Here is a 23,678-nt window from a genome sequence, read left to right as displayed (position 1 = left end):
TGGTGTTCTTCTTTAGAATTTACCTATCAATCAAACAACGCTTTCCAGAGTTTCAGGTCCATAAAATTAAAATGAGACAGAGCTGCCAGTGATAAATAATAGAACTAAGCTTCAAGAGCTAGATTACCAGAACTTAGACACATATGGTCTCAGGGTTGCAAATTGGACAGCATTTGGTACCGCACACAATCCCGTATGTATCTTTTTTCAAAAAAAATATTTTTATTCTCCTCCTTTTTCACATTTTCTCCCAAATTTACACCCAACAATAAACAATAATCAGTAACAAATGCAATGTCAGTCCCCATATCAATAACAACAATCCCATCCTCCCACCAAACCCTCAAACATTAGCCCACATGTTAACATAAACAAATAACAAAAAGGAATCAGGAATCACCCATAGTCACCATTAACAGTCCCCCTTCCCCCAACTCCCCCCCCCCCCCCCCCCCCCACTAATGTTCGATGTAATCCAATTCTTGAAAGTGCATAATGAATAACGCCCATGAATTGTAGAGCCCCTCCATCCTTCACCTCAGTTCAAATTTGACCTTCTCAAGAGTCAAAAATTCTAGCAGGTCCCCCCGCCATGCGAGGGCACAGGGTGAAGAGGTTGATCCCCAACCTAACAGGATCCGCCTTCGGGCGATCAACGAGGTGAAGGCTACAACATCTGTCTCCGCACCTGTTTCCAACCCCAGCTGGTCCGACACCCCGTATATGGCCTCCCGAGGGTCCAGTTTCACGTGCACCACTTTAGAGGTTACCCTAAAAACCTCCTTCCAACAATCCCGTACGTATCTAATAGTTCAACAATAGAGAGTGAATAGTATATACAGCATTTGAAAGATCTGGAAAGACCTTTGTCTTCTTAACATAGATATGCAAGTCTATAATGACAAAAGCTGGCAAGTTCCTACAACAAACAATAAACACTGATAAATCGATGTTCACAGGGTACTACTTCATGAATTATTCTAAAATTAGTGACTCCTTTGCATCGCTTAGATGCCGTGTGTTCTTACTATTTATGATTGTTGACAGTTTTATTAAACGTTTTTGTTCACAGGCAAACAATAAAGCTGAAGAGAAAGGTGCCAAACCAAAGCATGGATTTAGCAACAGAGGGGTCCAAGTACAAATAAACAGAGAAGTGTTTGCAGGTACAGAAAAAGTACAACATTTCTGAGCAGAGGCAGTACGGGTATGAGAATGGGTGTGACTTGAAAATGCATTTGCAGAGTTACACCCCTTTATATGTGCCGATATGTTTTTATATTAAATCAGAGTTACCATATGTACTAGAGTTGTACCATTGTACATAACCAGACCCATGTAATTACATATGCCGATTCTCCGGTCCCCCAGCCATGTGTTTCTCAGTGGCTGCTGTTTGTTGGCAGCGGGATTCTCTACTCCACCACTTGTCAATGGGATTTCCCATTGAAGCATCCCTACGCTGTCGGGAAACCCACGGGCGGTGTTGCTGCTGGTGGGAACAGGGGAGCTGAACGGTCAGAGAGTTCAGGTCCATGTCTGTTACAGTGCGTGTAGCAACCTTACTCTGAATTGATTTGTTCATTAACATAGAAACCCAGTGGTAGGAATTATTTATTTTACTTTAAACATTAGGTCTGCCCACGGCAGTAATTATCTAAAATCACAGTCCCCATTGAGATAACCAACATGCTGGTCCCTGCTCGGGCCGGCTTTTATGCTCGGTTCCAATGAACCCCAGCTGGGTGGGCCTCCGCCCACTACCTGGGAAGCTCATTCTCCACAAGTCCTACAGGAGATCGGTAATGTTTTCCCCATGGACCGCATGGGGGTTATGACAATTTACTAACTAGTATCATTCCTAGGACCAGACCTGCATTACGGCTGCACTTATTTTGTACTTGTATACGCTGTTACCAACAGGTTTTGTGTAAAGCATATCTGCATTTTCATCATTACTACAGCAATGTGACTACATCCAATAAAGCCACTGATGCTATTGAAAAGTCTCAAAGAGAATTATTAAGAAAAATTTTACATTTGTATAAAACATTGCACGTCTCCAGAAAATACTTGAAAATTCAACACAGGTTTATGTTTTCATATTAAAATGGCAAGAAAGGACTTGGCTATCTTCAGCAATCACATTACTTTAATATTCAATGGCGTTACTGTGGTGAATGTAGGAAATTTCAGATGTATCATATTATAGGTATTTAGTGCAGTAAGGGTTAAAAGCCTTGGTTAGTAGTGTTTTTAAAGAATCCTGGGTTGAAAGACTTTGGGACCCAGGGTGCAATTAAAGCAACGTAAAAGGCTTCAGCTAATGAAATGTTGTTTGGATTAAGGAGGTTCCCTGTGGATTTATGTAGATTTCAGCTTGGTAAAATGATGTAATTACTGGGAGAAACCAAAATATCCGGCATTTTACAGAAAAGCAGTTTTAGCTGAGTATTAGCTGGAGATGTGAGCAAAAGTCAAGCATCTCAGTTCAGTTAAAATATATGCCTGAAGCTAGATTAACAGTTTCTTTCCCAGCAGTTCAGAAGAGTGTATTTAGAAGGTGAGTGAAAACAAGTTGGAGCAGCTTCTGAAGAAATACAGACAGATTTTATGCATTGTTCTGACAGGATTCTGGGGCGTCATTCTCCGACCCCCGCCGGGTCGGAGAATGGCCGTTGGCCGCCGTGAATCCCGCCCCCGCCGAAGTCTCTGCTCCCGGAGATTGGGCGGGGGAGGGAGTCCAGCCGCGCCAGTTGGCGGGACCCCCCGCTGGATTCTCCGGCCCGGATGGGCCGAAGTCCCGCCCAGGAATTGCCTGTCCCGCCGACGTAAATCAAACCTGGTATTTACCGGCGGGACCAGGCGGCGTGGGCGGGCTCCGGGGTCCTGGGGGGGGGCGCGGGGCGATCTGACCCCGGGGGGTGCCCCCACGGTGGCCTGGCCCGCAATCGGGGCCCACCGATCCGCGGGCGGGCCTGTGCCGTGGGGGCACTCTTTCTCTTCTGCCTCCGCTACGGCCTCCACCATGGCGGAGGCGGAAGAGACTCTCCCCACTGCGCATGCGCGGGAAACTTTCAGCGGTCGCTGACGCTCCCGCGCATGCGCGGGGGAAACTGACAGCGGCCGCTGATGCTCCCGCGCATGCGCCGCATTTCCGCGCCAGCTGGCGGGGCAACAAACGCCATTTCCGCCAGCTGGCGGGGCGGAAATCCCTCCGGCGTCGGCCTAGCCCCTCAATGTTGGGGCTAGGCCGCCAAAGATGCGGAGACTTCCGCACCTTTTTGCCGGCGCGATGCCCGTCTGATTTGCGCCGGCTTTGGCGCCAGTCGGCGGGCATCCCGCCGTTGGGGGAAAATTTCGCCCCAGGTCTTTACTTCAAAGCAGTGTTGAATTATCTCTTTGTCTCAAAGTAGATTATCCACATATCTCTGTAAAGCAGATATTCCTGAGTGCTAACTGTATTTTAACAGTGGATTGAGAGCTGAGATGTTTTTTGTAGTTGTGTGAGTGAGAATAGGGATAGCAGTTGAGGGTTACTGTATTCACTGTATTGATTAGCATTGTTTATGGGGTAATCACAAGCTATTTTCTGGTGTGATGTTAAAGATATTTTAACACTGTGTTAGTAATAAAGTTTGTTTTAATATACCATATGCCTATTTCTTCATGAAATCATTCCTGGATCGAAGTATCCTTTCCTCACAGTCATACAAAAGCAAAATAAAATATTGGGGTTTCTGTCCAGTTTCCTCGCCACTGTTAGGGTCTGGTCCAGGATTGTAATATTACCATTGCGCAGTATCCCACTATGTATGTCCTGTGGATCATGATTGAACAAAAGCTCAACAAGACCAGCTACCCCGATGATATGGCTACAACAGCATGCCAGAAGCTGGATAGTCTGCAGACAGTAGCTCAAATTCTGGCTCTCCAAACCTTTCCATCACCTACAAGAGTAGTGGAACATTCTTCACTTGCATTATTGTACCATCGTTTCCTTTTAAGCAAGAACATTTCAAACTACTATAAATTATTGTGTCCTTGATTCCATGTTACATACTTAAGTAATAGTTAAGAGTGGCTTGGCTGGTTCAACCTAAAACAGAGCACAACTTGTTAGAACACTTGTGTGTTGCACTGCATTGCCATTTTTTTCTCAGTTGCTTATTTACTATTTTGCTTCCCTCCTCCACTTTTTATTCATTCCTGTTATGTTCATGATGATAAATAGTGTGCTATATATTGGTTTTCACTCAGGATAATAAATCCAGCATTGCAATCCTTAACAGTGACAATATAATTGAGTTTGAAAAGGGATTTTGCAACATCAATGTTTGTTAATGCATTGAATTTATATTTTTCTTTGTTGAACATTATTCCTCAGATGACAATGATTGCAAAGACACACAGACCTGTGGAAATGTCCAGAAACATAAAGATGAGCACACAAAGTCAGACAGTGCCATTCAAATTGAACCACAGGCAAAATTTCACCCTGAAGGAGGTACCTCGCTGAATCAGCCCCCAGGGACAGCTGACAAGCACGAAGACCCCCAGGGGGGTTCAGTGCTGACAAATAAATGTGGTGGTGCCAGCAAAAAAGAGATCTCTGCTGTAACAAGAAGGGTGAAAGAAGCTCCACTGGAAAATACAGAAAACACACAGAGTCAGAACTCATCAGAAGACAATCTGAAAGAAATGACTAAAACTAGCACAGACAATGAGGCAGATCATACACAAAGAGTTGAAAGAAGTCACGAGAAAGAGACTGACAAGATAAAACTGACTGTCACAACTGGAGCCCCCAAGGTCAGTGCGCCTGCGACTCAGTCAAAACTTGATGGAAACTCCAAAAACCTTCCCGAGAGGTAATGTATAAATTTCAATAACCCATCAATCTCTGTTTCATCCTTAGCTTATGCTTTTCTTCCACTGTTATATTATTGATGAATCCTGGTTAAAATAGAAAATACCTCTCAACAAATATCAAAGAACTGAACAGGTGAATTAAGAACACACAGTTTGAACCAGTTACCAAAAGAAAATGGCTTATTTTGATTATTTTTGCTGCCTTAAAAAGAAAGAAGCTTCTACATTTTTACTTCATGTTTTTTTAAGCAGTTAAGATCTCATATTATTAACCTGTTTTTATCTGATTTGAAAATAGAACAGTTCTGACCTTGCTTATCACAAAGTAAATACAGATAACAATTCCCATTTGGCCCAACTTTTTTCAGCTGCTCTAAACGATCCTAAAAGTCCCCCAATTGTTTCCTAAAGGACTCTTGTATTTTTGTCTCCACTAAATTTCTGGAATCCAATCCAAATAGTGATCACTCTTTTATATAAAGATGGCATTATTCATTATTTACCTTTTGTTAACCTGAATCTGTGTCACCTTGTCCAACGTTTTTTTGTTGCTATATCATGACATGTGGGAGTCACTGGCAAGGCCAGCATTTATCACCCTTAAGCAATATGTGGGGCGGGATTCTCCGACCCCCCCCCCCCCGCCGGGTCGGAGAATCGCCGGGGGGGACGCCGTCAATCCCACCCCCGCCGGCTGCCGAATTCTCCGGCGCCGGGGATTTGGCGGGGGCGGGAATCGCGCCACACTGGTCGGCGGCTGCTGGCAGTGGCCCCACCCCTGGCGATTCTCCAGCCCGCGATGGGCCGAGTGGCCACCCGTTTTCGGCAGGTCCCGCCGGCGTAAATTAGAGTAGGTACTTACCGGCGGGACCTAGCTGTGCGGGCGGCCTCCGGGGTCCTCGGGGGGGGGGGGGGGCGAGGGGATCTGGCCCTGGGAGGTGCCCCCACGGTGGCCTAGCCCGCGATCGGGGCCCACCGATCTACGGGCGGGCCTGTGCCATGGGGGCCCTCTATTGTTCTGCGTCGGCCGCAGTGGTCCTCCACCATGGCCGACATGGAGATGAACCCCCCCTGCGCATGCACTTGGTTGACGCCAGCACACGCTGGCGCTCCCGTGCATGTGCCAACTCGCGCAGGCCGGCGGCGGCCCTTCGCCGGCAAACACAGACATGCTGAGCATGCTACCACTGCCAATTTGCTTTCCATCCCCAACGAGGGCCAATTAAGTTGTTTTGACATTTAACTTTATGGACACTGCCGGTCACTGCCACCCAGATACGTAATTGGCCACAAAAGGACTCCGTATTGATGAAAGTACACCACATAGTCTTACATGGGGGCCAGAATGGTGTGTGGACTTGCATGAAACGTGGATGTGAAGGTGTCCTTATTCACATGCTGTCCTTGGCTTTCTAGGCAGTAGAATTCCTGGGTTTGAGAGGTGCGATCAAAGAAACCTTGGTCTTGTAGTTGGTATACACTGCAGCCATGTTGAGCCGATGGTGGAGTGAGTGAATGTTGATGGTGGTGGATGCCACTTGTGTTACTGGCCACTTGTCAGCTCAAGCCTGAATGCTGCCCAGGTCTTACTGAATGTGGGCTGACACTGCCTCATTATTTGAGGAGTTGCAATTTTATCGGAATGCTGTGCAATCATTAGCAAGTATTATAACACCCACGAGACCCACGGGGACAACCCAATTAATCTCCCCGTGGAGTACAAGCTCTCCGATGAGGGGTGGAGGCCTATCAGCGAGCTAATTATATCAGTACCATAAAAGCTGGCCCAGGTAGGAGCCATGCTGCAGAATAGTCCAGACTGGGAGTGTTACTTGTAAATATGTTACTTTTGGAAATAAACCATTATTTGACTCTCCTTTCCGGACTCCTCCATGAAATTGGTGACCATAAAGCGGAACTGCAGTCAGCGCTGCTAACCATTTGGAGTATGACCAACCCTCTTCATGGAGTAAGATTTGCACCATTTTGAAAATGCCGCCCTTTGGCCAACTTGAAGCATTCGATGTGGGTGTAGAGGACGGGACTCATTATGCAGAACATAAGCAATATTTTTTTTAAGGTGATACCATCGTTGAGGATGATCGCCAGACGGTAATTCTTCTGACTGCCTGTGGGGCCCCCACTTTCAGTGTCATAAAGAGCCTAACATACCCCGCAGTCCCCAGACTTTAAGACTTTCAAAGAGCTAATTTCACTCATGACAAACCATTACAACCCCAAGCCGTCAGTTATCATACTGAATACTAATTTAATACAGCAGAGAGGACCCCAGGGAAGGCTGTTACTGGTTTTTGATGCGATTGCGCAACCTGGCGGAGTTTTGCAACGATGTGCCATCACCACCTGAGATGCTACTGGACCGCCTTGTATGTGGGGTAAATAATATGGCGACCCACGGAAATTGCTGGATGAACTGTTGCTGGACATAAAATAGGCCGTCAAAATCTTTCTCTCATGGAAGAGTGCAGAGAAGGGAGTCCAGGAATTCCAGGGGACGTCAGGGATTGAGGTAAGAGGAAATGCTGGAAAATCTCAGCAGGTCTGGTAGCACCTGTAGTGAGAGAAAAGAGCTAACGTTTCGAGTCCGACGACTCTTTGTCAAAGCTAACAGACAGAGAAAGTGGGAAATATTTATACTGGGGAGTGAGAATGAAAGATGAGTCATAAGCCACAGAAACCCAGGGAAACCGGGTGCCAATGGCCACAGAAACCGAGGGGAAAGTGTGCTAATGGCAGTCCCCAGAGAGGACAAAAGATGTGAAAGGCCAAACAGCAGAGAAACTAACATCAGGGGATGAACTGTAGATGTGGGGGGAGGGGAAGGGGGAAGCAAAGAGGAGAAAGGTTAAGGAAAGGTGGATAAGATTGCGGGGGGCGGGGGGGGGGGGGGGGGGGGGGGGGTTAAATATATATTAAGAAAGAAAGAAATGGTAAAAGACAGTTAAAATGAAATGGGATGAAAACAAATGGGTCGAGGTGGGGTAGAGCTGATCATCTGAAGCTGTTGAATTCGATGTTGAGACCGGAAGGCTGTAGCGTGCCTAACCAGAAGATGAGATGTTGTTCCTCCAGTTTGCGTTGAGTTTCACTGGAACATTGCAGCAGGCCAAGAACAGACATGTGAGCATGGGAGCAGGGTCTTTTGTGACAATGGCAAGCAACGAGAAGGTCAGGGTCCTGAATGCGCACAGATCAAAGATGCTCAGCAAAGTGATCACTCAGTCTGCGTTTGGTCTCTCGGATTGAGGTAAACAGAGTAGATACCTCCTGTTCCAGCAAACAGCACTCCATAGGACTAAGGAAATCACAGGTAGCCTCGCAAACCCACTGCCGTACCTAATGGCGATGCCAGCCCAGAGCTAGGACCCTCCACTTGGAACAACCTGATGATGCAATGCAATTGCATTGCATTGCCGTGCTGAGAGTTGCCCCCATCGGGATTACTGTCCAGGTGAATGCCCACCCATTAGAAATGGAATTGGATGCGGGGACAACAGTTTCTGCAATAGGGAGGCAGACCTTCGAAAGAATCAGGACTGGAGTTCATCAGTTGGGTTTGCCGGACACTGAAGCAAAGCTAGTGACCTATACGGGGGAACCCCTAGCCATAGCGGACTGGGCGATGGCCCCAGTTACCTTTGAGCAGTAATCCGTTAGGCTGCCGTTAATAATAGGGGCTGGGTTAGCACAGTGGGCTAAGACAGCTGGCTTTTAAAGCAGACCAAAGCAGGCCAGCAGCACGGTTCAATTCCCGTACCAGCCTCCCCGAACAGGGGCCGGAATGTGGCGACTAGGGGCTTTTCACAGTAACATCATTTGAAGCCTACTTGTGACAATAAGCGATTTTCATTTCATTTTCATAATCGTGCTGGGTTCCAGACCAGGTTTGCTGAACTGTGATTGGCTACAACGCCTCCGGCTGGAATGGCATCAGAACTACCAGATGGGCACCAGAGAACAAAGGCTTGGGGAAGTATCCAGAAGTCTCCCAGGAAAGCTTGGGCAAGATTAAAGGGGCCATGGCCAAGATATATGTGGATCGTGAGGCCCAGCCAAAGTACTTCCGGGCCCACTTGGTCCCCTATGCACTGCTTGCAAAAGTTGAAGACAAACTCAACCGATTGGAAAGTCTCGGTAACATCTGACCGGTGCGGTTTGCTGACTCGGTAGCGCCAGTAATCCCAGTGCTAAAATCTGATAAAACCATATGCCTGTGTGGAGATTATGAATTGACTGTAAACAAGGCTTCCCCTCTGGACAGGTACCCAATGCCATGGTTAGACCTATACGCAAAGCTAGCTGGCGGTCATTCGTTTTCCAAGCTTGACATGAGCCAAGCCAATCTCCAGCTGGAGCTGGATGCAGATTCCAGCCATCACATAACTATTAATACCCACAGGGGCCATTTTGAGTATACGCGGTTGCTGTTTGGAGTATGCGGAGAACATCCTGAGAGAATTACTGTATGTGGTGGTCTACATGGACGACATCCTGGTCACGGGAGCCACGGAAAGGGAGCACCTGAGCAAACTGGAGGAAGCCCTCCACCAGTTTGGCCGGTGTACTTGCAGTGAAGCAATTTCATCAATACATGTATTGGCGTCGATTCACCATTGTGACGGATAACAAGCCATTGCTTGGGCTTTTTAAAGAGGACAAGGCGATCCTGCAACAGCATCCGCCTGGATTTAGTGCTAGCCCCTGTTACTTGCAGCGTACAAGTACGACCTTGGGCATCGCCCAGGTTTGCTGCCGGCAAACACAGACATGCTGAGCATGCTACCACTGCCAATTTGCTTTCCATCCCCAACGAGGGCCAATTAAGTTGTTTTGACATTTAACTTTATGGACACTGCCGGTCACTGCCACCCAGATACGTAATTGGCCACAAAAGGACTCCGTATTGATGAAAGTACACCACATAGTCTTACATGGGGGCCAGCAAGTGAATCTGCCCAAAGACCTACAGGACGTTGATGCCAAGATGCAGGAGCTCAGTGGAAGATGGCATCGTCCTGTGGAGTTCTCGAGTCGTGATCCCAAGCCAGGACAGAAAGACGATTCTCCAGGATCTGCTCAACAGACACCCAGCGGTGTCGAAAATGAAAATGTTAGCCAGAAGCTATGTGTGGTGGTCAGGCCTGGATGGTGCCATTGAGTGTCTGGCCCAGCAATGCAAGATGTGCCAGGAGCAGCAGAAGCTTCCACCAGCTGGCCTGCTACATCCATGGAAATGGCCAGGCCAGCATTGGGTGTGCCTGCATGCCAATTTTCCTGGACCTTTTCTAGGGTCAATGTTGTTACTTATGGTAGACGCCTATTCCAAGTGGCTGGAAGTCCATTGGAAGTCATCCACCACGTCAAAGGCCATGGTTGAGAAGCTATGGCTCTCTTTCAGCACCCACAGCAACCCAGACAACGGCACCCCGTTCATCAGTGAGGAGTGTGAACGCTTTATGATGGCAAATAGGGTGCGGCCCCATATCACCCTTCTTCGAGCGTGTTGGCCGAACGAGCGGGGGGGAGGAATGTTATAACCCCCACGGGACCCACGGGAATGACTTGATTAATCTCCCCATGAGCCTCGCGGAGTACCATATGACTACAACCATTGCTGATAAAAGAGACATGCTAGGGTGAATTCTCCGCCAGCACGATTCTCCATTTCACCGGCAGCACACGGGTTTTCCGGAGGCGTGGTGGGGCTATAATGGGAAATCCAATTGGTCAGTCACTGAAACAGAGAATCTCACTGCCAGCGATGGCGCGCCACCAAGAAACCCAAGGCTGTATTTTGCCTGTTGCAAATGGTGAGGGTACATGTTTTTTGATACAATCTGCTAATCTTTGGGATGTACTGGCATCACACAGGCACTGACATTCATATACCACATTACTCATTTCACGCTGCTACTATGCAGTAGCAACACTAGTGGTATTCTCCACGAACAAGATCATAGAATTTACAGTGCAGAAGGAGGCCATTCGGCCCATCGAGTCTGCACTGGCCCTTGGAAAGAGCACCGTACTTAACCCCACACCTCTACCTTACCCCCGTAACCCCACCTAACCTTTTTGGACACTAAGGGAAATTTAGCATGGCCAATCCAACTAACCAGCACATCTTTGAACTGTGGGAGGAAACCGGAGCACCCGGAGGAAACCCATGCAGACATGGGAAGAAAGCGCAAACTCCACACAGGCAGTCACCCGAGGCCGGAATTGAACCCAGGTCCCTGGAGCTGTGAATCAGCAGTGCTAACCACTGTGCCACTGTGTTGCCATCAAGGCAAAAGGACGTTCTGCCTATCACACAAATGATTAATGTGGTATATGAATTTCATTGTCAGTGTAATGTCAGGTATGTAATACATCCCAATGACTGAGGAGTATGTCAATGAGGACATATCTTTGGCTGTTCACAACATGCAAAGTACTGACTCACTAATCAGCCCATGTTTGCAAAACCCAAAACACAGTGTCCAGATGTGATTCAGCGACTGGACAACAAACAATTCTGATTGTGCTAAGAATTACACTAAAATAAAATTGAAGATTATCGGTCGGATTCACGGTGTGGCTCACTTACACGTGCTAGAAGCTACATATATTCACACAAAGGGCCCTGTCCATTGCAGACAGAAGGAGCACATCCACACATTGTGCCTTTTTCAAATAAACACTAGCTTGGGGGACAGCCATTCCGTGGTTTCTTCCCCATGGGAGAGCTTTGACCAATTAGAGTTAGTCTGTCTAGTTTGAATTTGAACAAAGGCTTGGAAGTTAACTGCTCCCTGCTGCATTCTCCATGGCAATGTCTCCACCAATCAGAATCCACTTGTCAACCAGCCAGCACTCTCTTCTCATGTTGACCATGCTTGGCTTGATAACATGAGAATTCAAGGGATCGGATTCAAATATTGAAGACTCTCAAGGTCACTCCTACCCAACTGTATAACGCCTTGCTGCACTTTTGGAAGTTTTGTCCTGTTATTTGGACATGGCTTATGGGGGATGGTGATGGAAAAGTCTAAGACATTGGCTCTAACATACGACTCATTGAGTATGTCTATGGAAGGCATTATTTGGCTGGTCTGTGGGACAGCTCTCCCAATATTGGCACAAGTCTCCAGATGTTAGTAAGGAGCACTTCACAGGGTTGTCTGGGCAAGGTATGCCTTTGTCATGTTCAATACGATGTCTAGGTTGGTGCCATGTGGTCCATAAGACCATAAGACATAGGAGCGGAAGTAAGGCCATTCGGCCCATCGAGTCCACTCCACCATTCAATCATGGCTGATTTCAACTCCATTCACCCGCTCTCTCTCCATAGCCCTTAATTCCTCGAGAAATCAAGAATTTATCAACTTCTGTCTTAAAGACACTCAACGTCCCGGCCTCCACCGCCCTCTGTGGCAATGAATTCCACAGACCCACCACTCTCTGGCTGAAGAAATTTCTCCTCATCTCTGTTCTAAAGTGACTCCCTTTTATTCTAAGGCTGTGCCCCCGGGTCCTAGTCTCCCCTGCTAATGGAAACAACTTCCCTACATCCACCCTATCTAAGCCATTCATTACCTTGTAAGTTTCTATTAGATCTCCCTCAACCTCCTAAACTCCAATGAATATAATCCCAGGATCCTCAGACGTTCATCGTATGTTAGGCCTACCATTCCTGGGATCATCCGTGTGAATCTCCGCTGGACCCGCTCCAGTGCCAGTATGTCCTTCCTGAGGTGTGGGGCCCAAAATTGCTCACAGTATTCTAAATGGGGCCTAACTACAAAGAACAAAGAACAAAGAAATGTACAGCACAGGAACAGGCCCTTCGGCCCTCCAAGCCCGTGCCGACCATACTGCCCGACTAAACTACAATCTTCTACACTTCCTGGGTCCGTATCCTTCTATTCCCATCCTATTCATATATTTGTCAAGATGCCCCTTAAATGTCCCTATCGTCCCTGCCTCCACTACCTCCTCCGGTAGTGAGTTCCAGGCACCCACTACCCTCTGCGTAAAAAACTTGCCTCGTACATCTACTCTAAACTTTGCCCCTCTCACCTTAAACCTATGCCCCCTAGTAATTGACCCCTCTACCCTGGGGAAAAGCCTCTGACTATCCACTCTGTCTATGCCCCTCATAATTTTGTATACCTCTATCAGGTCGCCCCTCAACCTCCTTCGTTCCAGTGAGAACAAACCGAGTTTATTCAATCGCTCCTCATAGCTTATGCCCTCCATACCAGGCAACATTCTGGTAAATCTCTTCTGCACCCTCTCTAAAGCCTCCACATCCTTCTGGTAGTGTGGCGACCAGAATTGAACACTATACTCCAAGTGTGGCCTAACTAAGGTTCTAAGGCCAACTAATGCTTTATAAAGCTTCAGAAGTACATCCCTGCTTTTATATTCCAAGCCTCTTGAGATGAATGACAACATTGCATTTGCTTTCTTAATTACAAATATTGGTCAATCCAATATTATTCTTATTACACTTTTTCATAGCGATGCAGCACAGCTAAATGGCTTGCTAGGCTATTTCAGAGGGCAGTTAAGAATTACCAAATTGCTTTGGGTCTGAAGTCACTTATAGACCATGTTGGGTAGGACCAGAAAATGTTCTTCTCTAAAGGATATGAGTAAGCCAAATGGGTTTTGATCAAATCCACTAATTTCATGGTCGCCATTACTGAGATTAGCTTTTTCTAAATATATATTTTTATTAGTTTTATCATTTTATAGAAAATGTAACAATTTTTTCAAAACATAACTGCTGAAGTAAAGAACAAGTATTTCAACATTTCTGTAGATGTAAGAACAGAGAAAGACAGGATAAATTCAGAATAATAGTTCTTAAGAACTAGTGCCTCTATTTAAAGACCGCATCAATCAGAAAATGGAGGTGGAGGGGAGATGATAAGGACAAATAAACATGATAGGATAATATGTCAAGATGCACACCTTTATATATAATGAGATCACACACTTGCGATATGACTCATAGGAAACCTTGCAGGAACAGGTCAGACAAAGTGAAGCCAATGAATGTGAGATAGGAGTCCCACTCTTTGCGGAATGTATCCAATTTAGGATGGGTCACAGACATCAGGAATTCCATAGGGATACATTCCAAGACCATTTTATGCCAATTTTGAATTGAAGGATATTTGTCACTGTAGTGATCTCTGTATATGTAAATACATGAAGGGTTAATGTGTAGTCAGTACAGTCAGATGACCACTAGAGGGTAACACTAACAAGGGGTATATAAACAACCACAATCTGTTTTCCGGCTCTCTTTGGATATGTTGTAGCTCGAGGACAGAAGTATTGAAAGCTCAGAATGTAAAGTATATAATTCATTGTTAATCTAAATATATTTTGTTTAATTCAACCACTAGTAAAAGTATTGAAGGAAAGAACTCACAAGTAAATTGATCAGTTACTTGGTAAATGATTTGTTATCACTGGACGACTTTGAGTATTCATCATCGAAGTTAAGTTCAACTCGGCAGAAACAAATGAGTAACAAATATTACTCCCAAGTAATATAACAGTCACTAATCTATGAGCTGCAAATCTATGTTATACAGCCTTTTTGCATTAACGTCAATAATTCTCCCACCTAGAAGACTCAGAATCAGGGGCGGGATTCTTCCCTACCCGGTGGGGCGGGGGGTCCCGGCGGGATGGAGTGGCGTGAACCACTCCGGCGTCTGGCCACCCAAAAGGTGCGGATCCGCACCTTTAGGGGCCAAGACCTCACCTTGAGGGGCTAGCCCCACGCCGGAGTGGTTGGCGCGCCGCCAGCCGGGACCGAAAGGACTTCGCCGGGTGGCGGAGGTCCGCGCATGCACGGGAGCGTCAGCGGCTGCTGACGTCATCCTCGCAGATGCGCAGGGTGGGGTGTCTCTTCCGCGTCGGCCATGGTGAAGATTGTGGCCGAGGCGGAGGGAAAGAGTGCCCCCACGGCACAGGCCCGCCTGCGGATCGGTGGGCCCCGATCGCAGGCCAGGCCACCGTGGGGGCACCCCCCGGGGCCAGATCGCCCCGCGCACCCCCCAGGACCCCAGAGCCCGCCCGCGCCGCCTGGTCCCGTCGGGAAGAGTGGTGGTTTGATCCTCGCCGGCGGGACAGGCATTCCAGCAGCGGGACTTCAGCCCATCGCGGGCCGGAGAATCGCCGGGCGGGGGGGGGGGGGTTCGCCGACCGGCGCGGCGCGATTCCCGCCGTCCGCCGAATATCCGGTGCGGAGAATTCGGCAACCGGCAAGGGCGGGATTCACGCCAGAATCCGGCAATTCTCCGACTTGGCGGGGGGGGGGGTCAGAGAATCCCGCCCCAGGAACTTAGGATCAAATATCCTCACCAGCACCTTAACTACACCAGCCCAACAGGATTGAACCTTGACATAGGTGAATACACAGTGTATATAATCACCCTCAACTATCAGGCACTTTGGCACTTTGCGGATCCAGCAGGATCATAGATCATAGAATTTACAGTGCAGAAGGAGGCCATTTGGCCCATTGAGTCTGCACCGGCTCTTGGAAAGAGCACCCTACCCAAGGTCAACACCGCCACCCTATCCCCATAACCCAGTAACCCCACCCAACACTAAGGGCAATTTTGGACATTTAGGGCAATTTATCATGGCCAATCCACCTAACCTGCACATCTTTGGACTGTGGGAGGAAACCGGAGCACCCGGAGGAAACCCACGCACACACGGGGAGGATGTGCAGACTCCGCACAGACAGTGACCCAAGCCGGAATCGAACCTGGGACCCTGGAGCTGTGAAGCAATTGTGCTATCCACAATGCTACCGTGCTGCCCACGGATCCCACAGGATCATACCCGTGTCTCAGACTTGCAGTGATATGCAAGCGGTGCAGTATCTTGAACTGAGTGTCCTTTGTTCTATTGTATACCAAAATGTTATTGGCATAATCCCATATACTACCCCATGCCTCCTCATCAATATTAGTGCCAAGTCTCTTTCCCAAAACTCCAAATTACCCAATGTACTAACGCAGGATCTGGAGCACGAGGTACCGTAAAACCTGCTCTTTAAATGTTTAGGCTTCACAGATATCAGGATTTTTTCCACCAGGAAAATAGAAGAGTCAAGACACAAAGTTGTCTTGTTATGGATCTCAAAGTTTCAGATACTTAAAAAAAGGGACGACTCGAAATATCAAATTATTGGCATAGCTGCTCAAACAAAGGTGAGGAAGCACCACTGAATATGTCTCCCAGCCACAAAATGCCTCTATCTCTCCAAGTATCGAATCTATGGTCATTAAGACCTTGTGGGAGGTCCAGGCAGCCCTGGATGGAAGAAAGAGTGGAGGTCAGGTTAGATCTCCCTTCGGGCAGCAAGGTGGCGCAGTGGGTTAGCCCTGATGCCTCACGGCGCCGAGGTCCCAGGTTCGATCCTGGCTCTGGGTCACTGTCCGTGTGGAGTTTGCACATTCTCCCCGTGTCTGCGTGGGTTTCACCCCCACAACCCAAAGAAAGATGTGCAGACTAGGTGGATTGGCAACTCTAAATTGCCCGTTAATTCGAAAAAATGAATTGGGTACTCGGAATTTTTTTTTTTAAAGAAAATGAAAAAGGTTAGACCTCCCTTCTACCATCCTCCACACTCTGAGTGCATTAATAACGATAGATTATCACACCTAGCAGAACCTGACTTAAAGTCCCCATAAAATAACAATGGGAAAGCCGACTGGACTATTTCAATATCGAGCCAAAACAAGGTAGGGTCCTTTCAAACCCAGTCACGTGTAAACATAAGGGGCGAAATTCTCCAGAAACGGCGCGATGTCCGCCGACTAGCGCCCAAAACGGCGCAAATCAGACGGGCATCGCGCCGCCCCAAAGGTGCGGAATGCTCTGCATCTTTGGGGGCCGAGCCCCAACCTTAAGGGGCTAGGGCGGCGCCGGACGAATTTCCGCCCTGCCAGCTGGCGGAAAAGGCCTTTGGTCAGCGGCCGCTGACGGCATTCCCACGCATGCGCATTGGAAGGAGTCTCTTCCGCCTCCGCCATGGTGGAGACCGTGGCGAAGGCAGAAGGGAAAGAGTGCCCCCACGGCACAGGCCCACCCGCGGATCGGTGGGCCCCGATCGCGGGCCAGGCCACCGTGGGGGCACCTCCCAGGGCCAAATCGCCCCGCGCCCCCCCCAGGACCCCGGAGCCCGCCCGCGCCGCCTTGTCCCGCCGGTAAGGTAGGTGGTTTAATTTACGCCGGCGGGACAGGCATTTTAGCGGCGGGACTTCGGCCCATCCGGGCTGGAGAATCGCGCGGGGGGGCCCCGCCAACCGGTGCGGCGCGATTCCCGCCCCCGCCGAATCTCCGGTGCCGGAGACTTCGGCAACCGACGGGGGCGGGATTCACGCCAGCCCCCGGCGATTCTCCGACCCGGCGGGGGGGTCGGAGAATCTCGCCCCAGATGAGAGGCTGATTGGTAAAGTCGAACATTCAGGACCCCAGACCCCCTTGGAACCTAGGAGCTGCAGCTTGGTGAACAAACAATAAAGAACAGTGCAGCACAGGAACAGGCCCTTCGGCCCTCCAAGCCCGCGCTGATCACGTGTCCTATCTAGACCAACCGCCTGTATCCTTCTGTACCCCACATGTTCATGTGTCTATCTAGATAAGTCCTAAAGGTCGCTAAAGTATCTGCCTCAACCACCTCACTTGGCAGCGCATTCCAGGCCACCACCATCCTCTGTGTAAAAAACTTCCCCCACACATCTCCACTGAACCTATCCTCCCTCACCTTGAACTTGTGACCCTTGTAATTGTCATTTCCGCCCTGAGAAAATGCCTCCAACTTTTCACCCTATCTATACCCCTCATAATTTTATAAACATCTATCAGGTCGCCCCTCAGCCTTCGTCTTTCTAGGGAGAACAATCCCAGTTATTCAATCTCTCCTCATAGCTAATACCCTCCACACCAGGCAACATCCTGGTAAACCTTTTCTGTATTCTCTCCAAAGCCTCCATGTCCTTCTGGCAGTGCAGTGAGCAGAATTGGATACAGTATTCCAAATGTGGCCTAACCAACGTTCCATATAGCTGTAATATAATTTGCGCACTTTTATACTCGATGCCCCATCTGATGAAGGTAAACATGCCGGATGTTTTCTTTACCACCATTTCCACCTGTGCTGCCACTTTTAAGGATTTGTGGACCTGCACGCCCAGATCTCTCTGTGTATCTATGCTCCTGGTGGTTCTGCCATTTATTTTATAGCTCCCACCTGAATTGGATCTACCAAAATGCATCACCTCGCATTTATCCGGGTTAAATTCCATCTGCCATTTCTCTGCCCAATTTTGCAGCCTATCTATATCCTGTTGTATTCTCTGACAATCTTCATCACTATCTGCAACTCCTGTAATCTTAGTATCAGCCACAAACTTGCTAATCAGACCAGTTATGTTTTCTTCTAAGTCATTTATATATATTACAGACAGCAGAGGTCCCAGTACTGATCCGTGCGGAACACCACTAGTTACAGACCTCCAATTGGAAAAGCACCCTTCCACTGCTACACTTTGTCGTCTATGGCCAAGCCAGTTCTGAATCCATCCAGCTAGTTCACCTCTGACCCCGTGTGATTTAATCTTTTGCACCAGCCTGCCATGAGGGACCTTGTCAAATGCTTTGCTAAAGTCCATACAGACAACATCCACAGCCCTTCCCTCATCAATCATTTTGTCACCTGCTCAGAAAACTCAGTTAAATTAGTGAGACATGACCTCCCTCGTACAAAACCATGCTGTCTGTCGCCAATCGGACCATTCACTTCCAAATGTGCATAAATCCTATCTCTGAGAAAACAATTTCACTATAACTGAAATAAAGCTCACTGGTCTATAATTACCCGGGTTATCCTTGCTACCCTTCTTAAATAACGGGACAACATTGGCTATCCTCCAATCCTCTGGGACCTCACCTATGGCCAAAGAGGAAACAAAGATTTCTGTTAGAGGCCCAGCAATTTCATCTCATGTCTCCCTCAGCAATCTGAGATAGATGCCATCTGGCCCTGGGGATTTGTCTACCTTAATGCTTTTTAACACACCTAACACTTCCTCCCTTGTAATAATGACTTGTTCTAAAGTGTCTACATAGCCCTCTGAGGCACCACCAATCAACGTGTCTTTCTCCTTTGTGAATACCATTGCAAAGTACTCATTAAAGATCTCATCCACTTCCTATGGTTCTACCCATAATTTCCCTCCTTTGTCCTTGAGTGGACCAATTCTTTCTCTAGCTACCCTCTTGTTCCTAATATATGTATAAAATGCCTTGGGATTCTCCTTAATGCCCCTTTTGCCCCTAACTCCCTGTTTGAGCTATTTTCTACTTTCCCTGTATTCTTCAAGTGCTTCATCTGTTTTTAGTTGCCTCGACCTCATGTATGCATCCTTTTCTTTTTGACTAGATCGCAATTTCCCTGGTCATCCACGGTTCCTGAATCTTGCCTTTCATGTCTTTCCTTTTCATCGGTACATGCCTGTCCTGCACTCCCATACACTGCTCCTTAAAAAATTCTCACATGCCAAATGGGATTTACTCTCAAAAAGCCTCTCCCAAACAACAGTCTCTAAATCCTGTCTAATCTGGCTGCAGTTATCCTTCCCCCAATTTAGCACCTTAACCCTAGGACACCACTCGTCCGTTTCCATGAGTATCTGAAAACTTACAGAATTGTGCTCAATGTTTGCTACATGTTCCTCCACTGCACCTTTGATGACCTGGCCAGGCTCATTCCCTAGTACTAGGTCCAGTGTAGCCCCCTCTCTAGTCAGACTATCCACATATTGTTCCGAATATAAGGAACATTAAAGATTCCCACTACAACCCTATTATTTCGACATCTATCCAGAATCTGCATACATATTTGTTCTTTAACCTCGCATGGGCTGTTGGGAGGCCTGTAGTACACTGCCATCATAGTGACTGCCTCCTTCCTGTTTCTGAGTTCTACCACAGTGCCTCGTTACTTGAATCTTCCAAGATGTCCTCCCTCTGTACAGCTGTAATATGTTCTCTAACCAGTATTGCAACTCCCCCACCTCTTTTACCTTCCTCTCTGTCTCGTCTAAAACACCTATATCCCGGAATATTTAACTGCCAGTTATGTCCCTTTTTTTAACCAAGTCTCCATTAGTGCAACCACATCCAAGTTCCGTGCATGAATCAAGGCTCTAATTTCATCTGTTTTACCTGTTATACTCTGTGCATTGAAGCAGATGCACTCCAGACCTCCAGGCCCACTGAGTTCGACCTCCCCCAGCCTGCTCTTCCTCTTAGCCAGCCTGGCCGTGGTGACATGCTCATCCCCAGTCTCTACACTTGCTGGCTTACTGTTATGATTCCTAACCCCTGCCACATTAGTTTATACAAGGCTTCTTTTGTTCCAAATAAAAGAGCTAATTATTCCATTAATCTCCTTTAACACTCTAGCAGACAACAAGATTGGCAACATCTGCAATGGAGCAATTAGCTTTTTACTTCAGATTTATTTAATGAACTGAATTCAAATTTCCCAACTGCCGTGGTGGGTTCTGAACTCATACTTTCAGATCATTGGTCCAGACCTCTGGATTATTGGGCCAATAAATAACCACAATGTTACCATATCCACTTAAATTCTCGTTATTTAACATAAATATTCTGGTTTATCTTTTCCATGTACTTATCTATCTATCTCATAAACCTCTACAAGATAAAATAATGGGTCTCACTTTGCTGAAAACTTGCATCACCTATGGTAACATTATTATTATAGTGAGGAAATTCTTGGAAATTATGGTGAATAACACATGGCTGTATTCCATAATTCCACAGAGACCCTTGAATAGGGTTTTAAAAAAATGAATTATCACAGCTTCAATCCCCCATTCTCCTACCGGATTAAAATCAGGAGTGATATTAAGTTTGCAGAATTAATAATTTCACTGTGATTGTAATAGGCAATTAGAATATCGCAGAGTGGTACTGATGGGCTCAGAATCAATACTTAGTACTGACCAGATTGCCTGAGGATAACATTTTTTACTGATCTGGGAATTTCATTGCAACCTCTAATCCTCAGTTATATAATAAAATAAAGTTTCAACATTCTGATATTCTCCTGACTGATATATATGTTGATATATATATATTTATGTTTCAGTACAAACTGGTCAATCAAATTAAACCCAACCTGTACATTCTGGCCATAGTGTGACCCATTCACACATTATCAATTTGGGACCAATTCCCCTAAACGTGTCCATGAATGACCTATTGTTCCATTCTGTGTCAGGCCTCATTGCCTTGAATGTGTATGAGAGATATATTGTACTGTTCCTGATTCCGTCTCTATACATATGGTTTCATATTCGTATTATTTCCTAGCTATTTGGGGAATGCATTTGTCACTGAAGGATCAGAGAGTTCAATCATTCACTGCCAATATTACCGTTACAGTGTTGCTGTGTATTCATGTTTGTTCCCAGTTGGAGCAAGGTTACTTTATGAATCCAATTATGTGATGTCATCAGCCATTTGTGTGGGCAAACAGGCAGTCTATTCTAACAGACTGTAGAGGAAACACCTTTCCAATAAAGCTCTTGTTTCTTTGTACCTTCATGGTCTGCAATCTTATCCTTTAAAAATACCACAAAGAAAACTGGTGACGAGGAGGTTGGAGCCATGCTGGCAGACTCCCAGAGAAGTAAACAAAATAGAAATATTGTCAATCCATGCATAGACATCTGAAAAGGATTAAGAAGTTAAAAACATCACTACACCAAAGCTGGCAATGGAGGGGTACCAAATATCGGTAACAGCCATTGAAGAAACCAAAATTTAAACATAGATTTCAGAGGAAACAACATTGAAAAGAAGCTTGCCATGTGCACTGCCTTGAAAGATTTGGAACAGTACCGGGAGTACTGTGAGTAGCAAATACCCTGCAACAATAGTTTAGAGCTGGGGGTGTTCCAAAACCCCGAAGGAGTTGAGAGGAAACAGCAAAGTCAGGTTTTGTGACGTGGGAATGAGGCTAAATGCTGTGTTTTTCAGAAAACTCAGGGAGTATTGGCAAGGAACTACACCATCAATGAGAAGTGGAGACCTGTCAGAGTAGAATCTCTGGTAACAGAGGACCCCTCCCCGATGAACTCAATGCATTCTATGCTCATTTCCAGCAGGAAGCCAACAAACCATTGTCAACTGCCTCAGACACACCATACCAACTGTCACAGCCTCCGAAGTCAGATTGGCCTTCTTGAAAGTGAACCCATGGAAAGTGATGGGCCCTGACAGAGTCCCTGGTAGTGTACTCAGATCCTGCGCAGACCAACTGGCGGGTTGTTCGCAGACATCTTCAACCTTTCCCTACTCCATTCCGACGTTTCCATCTGCTTCAAGAAGACAACCATCATACCTGTGCTAAAGAAGAACCGTCCGGTGGCCTTGACATCCATCATGAAGTGTTTCGAGAGGTTGGCCATGAGACACATCAACTCCATACTTCCAGACTGCCTTGATCCACTGCAATTTGCATACCGCCACAACCAGTCCTCAGTAGACGCAATCTTCCTGGCCTTACACTCATCACTGGAGTATCTCGACAATAATGAGTCCTACGTCAGACTCCTATTCATTGACTACAGCTCCGTCTTCAACATCATAATCCCAGCCAAGCTCATATCCAAACTCCAAAACTTAGGACTTGGCTCCTCTCTCTGAAACTGGATCTTCGACTTCCTGACCCATTGATCACAATCAGTAAGGATAAAAAAGAACTTATCCTCAACGATAAGTTCCTCACTACCTGGGCCCCGCAAGGCTGCGTGCTTAGCCCCCTACTATACTCCTTATACACACTGGACTGTGTGGCAAAATTCGGCTCTAACTCCATCAACAAGTTTGCTGATGACACGACCATAGTGGGTCATATCTCAAACAACGATGAGTCAGAATACACGAGGGAGACAGAGAACCTAGTGGAGTGGTGTAACGACAACAATTTCTCCCTCAATGTCAGCAAAACTAAGGAGCTGCTAATCAACTTCAGGAAATCCCCCTGTCTGCATCAATGGTGTTGAGGTGGGGACGGTTGACAGCTTGAAATTCCTAGGTGTACATATCACCAACTATCTGTCCTGGTCCACCCGCATCGATGTTATAACCAAGAAAGCCTAACAACCCCTAAACATTGTTATGAGCCAGGATTCAGACAACCCCAAAGCCTATCATGGAGTTCACCTGACCCACAACTTTTAATAGATTGTGGTATGGGGAGCACACGGCCCACTCTACAGGTGTGGTACAGCAGAAATGGAAAAGTATTTTTTTTAAACAAAACAATGTTTATTCTATGAACTCAAGTTAACCTTTTTAAAACATACAGTGAACAACTTAGCAACCATTAATTCAAATACAACCCCCAAAGAATACAACACGAAGTAATCCGTAAGCTGTCCTTTGAACTTCCAGAAGAATTAAGAATCAACTTTTAACAGAAGCACATTAGGGTTACATTCACTACTGAAAACATTTATAATTCTGAATTCACCAAATGATCAAGAGATAGTCTTTTGATGGCAGAGACAACAGCAGTACACCTGCTTGGTCTGCCTTCAGCTCCAACACGGAAAACAAAACCAAAACACAACCTGCAGCAAACAGCCTAAAATAAAAGTAAAAAGCTGACAGACAGCCAAGCTCCACCCACTCTCTGACATCACGACAGTAGTAAACACCCATTT

The 23,678-nt window shown here is 46.8% G+C and overlaps 1 protein-coding gene across 3 annotated transcripts in view; it reads left to right on the top strand.

Moving 5' to 3' along the window:
- The window catches only part of mylk3 (myosin light chain kinase 3), a 125,752-nt gene that overhangs the window by 60,238 nt on the left and 41,836 nt on the right, over positions 1 to 23,678 (top strand). For all 3 annotated transcript variants that reach the window (XM_072518179.1, XM_072518178.1, XM_072518177.1), the window contains exons 2-3: positions 1,073 to 1,166; positions 4,388 to 4,871. In XM_072518179.1, the coding sequence (XP_072374280.1) occupies positions 1,073 to 1,166; positions 4,388 to 4,871 (578 nt within the window). The remainder of the gene's footprint in view (positions 1 to 1,072; positions 1,167 to 4,387; positions 4,872 to 23,678) is intronic.

This window comes from Scyliorhinus torazame, chromosome 10 (assembly GCF_047496885.1).
Source record: "Scyliorhinus torazame isolate Kashiwa2021f chromosome 10, sScyTor2.1, whole genome shotgun sequence".
NCBI classification, from domain to species: Eukaryota; Metazoa; Chordata; class Chondrichthyes; order Carcharhiniformes; family Scyliorhinidae; genus Scyliorhinus; species Scyliorhinus torazame.
This window is presented reverse-complemented; position numbering and strand designations above follow the sequence as displayed.